Below are 2,902 nucleotides of genomic sequence, written 5' to 3'. Positions count from 1 at the left end.
ACATTTAAAACAATATTTAAAGATTATTTCAAAAAAAAAAATTATCAAATTGTTCCATATTTTATTTTTCATTATTTCAGTCTTGAAATATAGAGAATTTAAATTTAAAAACAAAGTTTTAGAAGTTTTCACTCATAAAATTTCAACTATGTTTTTATGTCCAAACATAACAATTTCCAAATATCCTTTTCCAGCTTCAACTTCAAATACTATTTTTTTTATATTTAAGAGAAATTAAATAATTATAATTCCAATTTTGCCAACAGTCCCTTATAAAAATTTGATACTTAAATAGTCTGCTAGAGATCAGTGGCGGATTTCGAACACAAACTATGGGTTCCACTATAGGAACCCAGTAGCTTTTCTCGATAACTTATACTCCGTACATATATTAAAGATTTGATTATGAACCTAATTATTATTGTATGTTAATTAATTTAAAGTTCTTGTAGAATTCATAAACTTTAAATCTTGAATCCGTCTCCGGACATAATCATACAAACTGACTAATAAGTACTCTTAGTGTATATATATATATATATAACTTTACGCTTTTTAATTTTGAAAAAACGAAGTAGTTGATCAGCTTCAAGCTAAGCGTTATTGTTGCAATTGTGATTTTTTTCACAGTTTTGGTCGTTCATCTTTTACTCTAATTGCAATGTCATGCATATTAAAGAAGGTATGTTTTCTTTTTTAGTATTAATTAAAGCAATTTTAACCTGTCGAATGTGACTGAGATGATGGTTCATTTCGTCTGGTGATTTATATATTTCAATTCCAACGTTCAAACAGTCAAACGTTTAACAGTTTAATCTATTATTACTAAGGAAATCAAACTATTTCTAATCTCAATTCTTTCACATATTGTGATGCAAAGATGATCTACTTAACGTTTTTAGATTCGGCACACCCCGATTATGCCTTAAATATTTACCAAATTAATTAGACACCTTTAATTTTCAGCAAGAACAATAAGAAAGCTGCTGAGTAAGTTTTTTTTCAAAAATTAGTGGCACACAAAATACTTACTCGCGTATTGTGTTTTATTACAATAAAACATCCATTCAACTATAAGAGTCATAAAATAAAGTGAGAATATGATTAAATGATTAATTAGAGTTAGTATATATTGTTTGATGTAAACTGCTGAATGATTAAAAGAATCTAGGAACATGTCAAATAACTAAATCTAATTAATCTCACAACTAAAACCTGTCTCCCACGACATATCTATTGCTTTTAAAATCATAATAATAATTTTAATTTCCACATACTCTAACCCTTTTAAGGTTTAGGTATGCAATAATATATATTTCCAATCTAAGAAAAAGGGAAGCTCTCAATTATGAATAGTTCTTCATGTTCTGAGCTTTCAGTTGACAGTGATTGGCCACCATTGTTCCTCAACACTGTCAATGTTGAGGAACAAAAAATGATTTCTTCGGAGAAATTATCTTTAGAAAATGATTTTTCCGAAGAAATCAAGAGTGAAAAAGTTCAAAAGCTTCCCAATAAAGAGGAAAAGCACTACATTGGAGTTCGAAAACGGCCATGGAGAAAATATGCAGCTGAAATTAGGGATTCAACAAGAAATGGAATTAGGGTTTGGCTTGGAACTTTTGATACTGCTGAAGAAGCTGCTATGGCTTATGACCAAGCTGCGTTTTCTATGAGAGGTGCCCAAACTTGCCTGAATTTTCCAGTGGAAAGAGTTCAAGAATCGTTACGAGAATTCAAGTGTAGTAGCAAAGATGGTTCAACCCCAGTTGAAGTTATAAAGGAGAAACACAAGAAGAGACATAGTAAAGGTAAAAGAAAACAAACCAAGGAAGAGAATGTGTTTGTTTTTGAAGATTTAGGATCAGATCTATTAGATGAGCTCTTATCTGAGTGTTCTACTTCTTAATAAAGTTCAAATCTCTTTTTTCTCTATTTCTTTTCTTCTTGATAATCCTATACTTCTACAGTTATCTTGTTTCCCATACTTCTTTTTCTATTCAATGTTTTTCAATACAAGATCCCCCATTCATCATCTCTTCTTTGAAACCCTAATATCTGCAAGCAAGTGAGATTTCCCATTACCAATTAGTATCCAATTCTTTTGCAGCCCCTCTAATTTCTGTATCTTTTCTTTCACAAAATGGTCACGGCGGGATGAGGCGTTTATCATTAAGATAGGTATCAAGTGGAAGTGAAGTTATGTATGCAGCTGCCTACATGGATATTGAATCAAAATAAAAGCCCCAACTCCTTTACATTCTCATTCCTAGCTATAGATTTAAAAATAAAAATAAAAAAATTAAGCAATTATGTTTTCAGCTCTAATAACATGTGATATTCGTAATTTTAATGTTACAATTCATGATTCTTTGTGAGTATATATGCTTGTTTCTTTCCCTTATAGCTTCATGGCGATTTTATTTTTACTTCCTGTTTTATGTTGTTCACATATATAATTAAATTGTTACAGTATATACATATGTCCCTGAAGATGATAAAATAATTTAGTCTCAGAGTTAATTTAGAAGATATGGCTTTGTACTATGCTTTCAGAGTTAACATTTATAGCAACATTCTGGTGGAGTGTGTAAACAAAGTCCCATATGTAAAGTGAAAAATAAATAAGTTACTTATAAGGAGTTGGATACTCTTAATGGTGTGAGGTCTTTTGGGGAAAACCAACATGAGCCAAAACAGACAATATCACATCATGTTAAGAGTATCGTTGGACCGGTTTAGCCCAACAACTGATATCAAAGCCAATGGTTTGGCGGCAAAACTATGGAGATGGCGGAGTGTGGTGTGGGAGACCCGGCTTAGTGCCTTTGCCCGTCTATAGGCCGGTTTACTACCTTTACCCATAGCTTCAAAGACTCATACACAGCCTCTCCTTGGCCTT

The 2,902-nt window shown here is 31.5% G+C and overlaps 1 protein-coding gene across 1 annotated transcript; it reads left to right on the top strand.

The window, feature by feature from the left end:
- The first annotated feature begins 1,322 nt into the window (after nt 1-1,322).
- On the top strand, nt 1,323-2,333 carry LOC104115628 (ethylene-response factor C3-like). The gene has a single exon (XM_033661160.2). The coding sequence runs from the start codon at nt 1,349-1,351 to the stop codon at nt 1,907-1,909; it is 561 nt and encodes a 186-aa protein (XP_033517051.2). The 5' UTR covers nt 1,323-1,348; the 3' UTR covers nt 1,910-2,333.
- Nucleotides 2,334-2,902: the final 569 nt, after the last annotated feature.

The sequence above is a fragment of the Nicotiana tomentosiformis genome, chromosome 5, assembly GCF_000390325.3.
Source record: "Nicotiana tomentosiformis chromosome 5, ASM39032v3, whole genome shotgun sequence".
Lineage (NCBI taxonomy): Eukaryota > Viridiplantae > Streptophyta > Magnoliopsida > Solanales > Solanaceae > Nicotiana > Nicotiana tomentosiformis.
Note: the sequence above shows the minus strand (reverse complement) of the source record. Positions and strands in the feature narration are given on the sequence as shown.

Bases quoted from the DNA above. Each gene is read 5' to 3' on its own strand.
- LOC104115628 (XM_033661160.2), top strand. From the start codon at position 1,349: ATGAATAGTTCTTCATGTTCTGAGCTTTCAGTTGACAGTGATTGGCCA.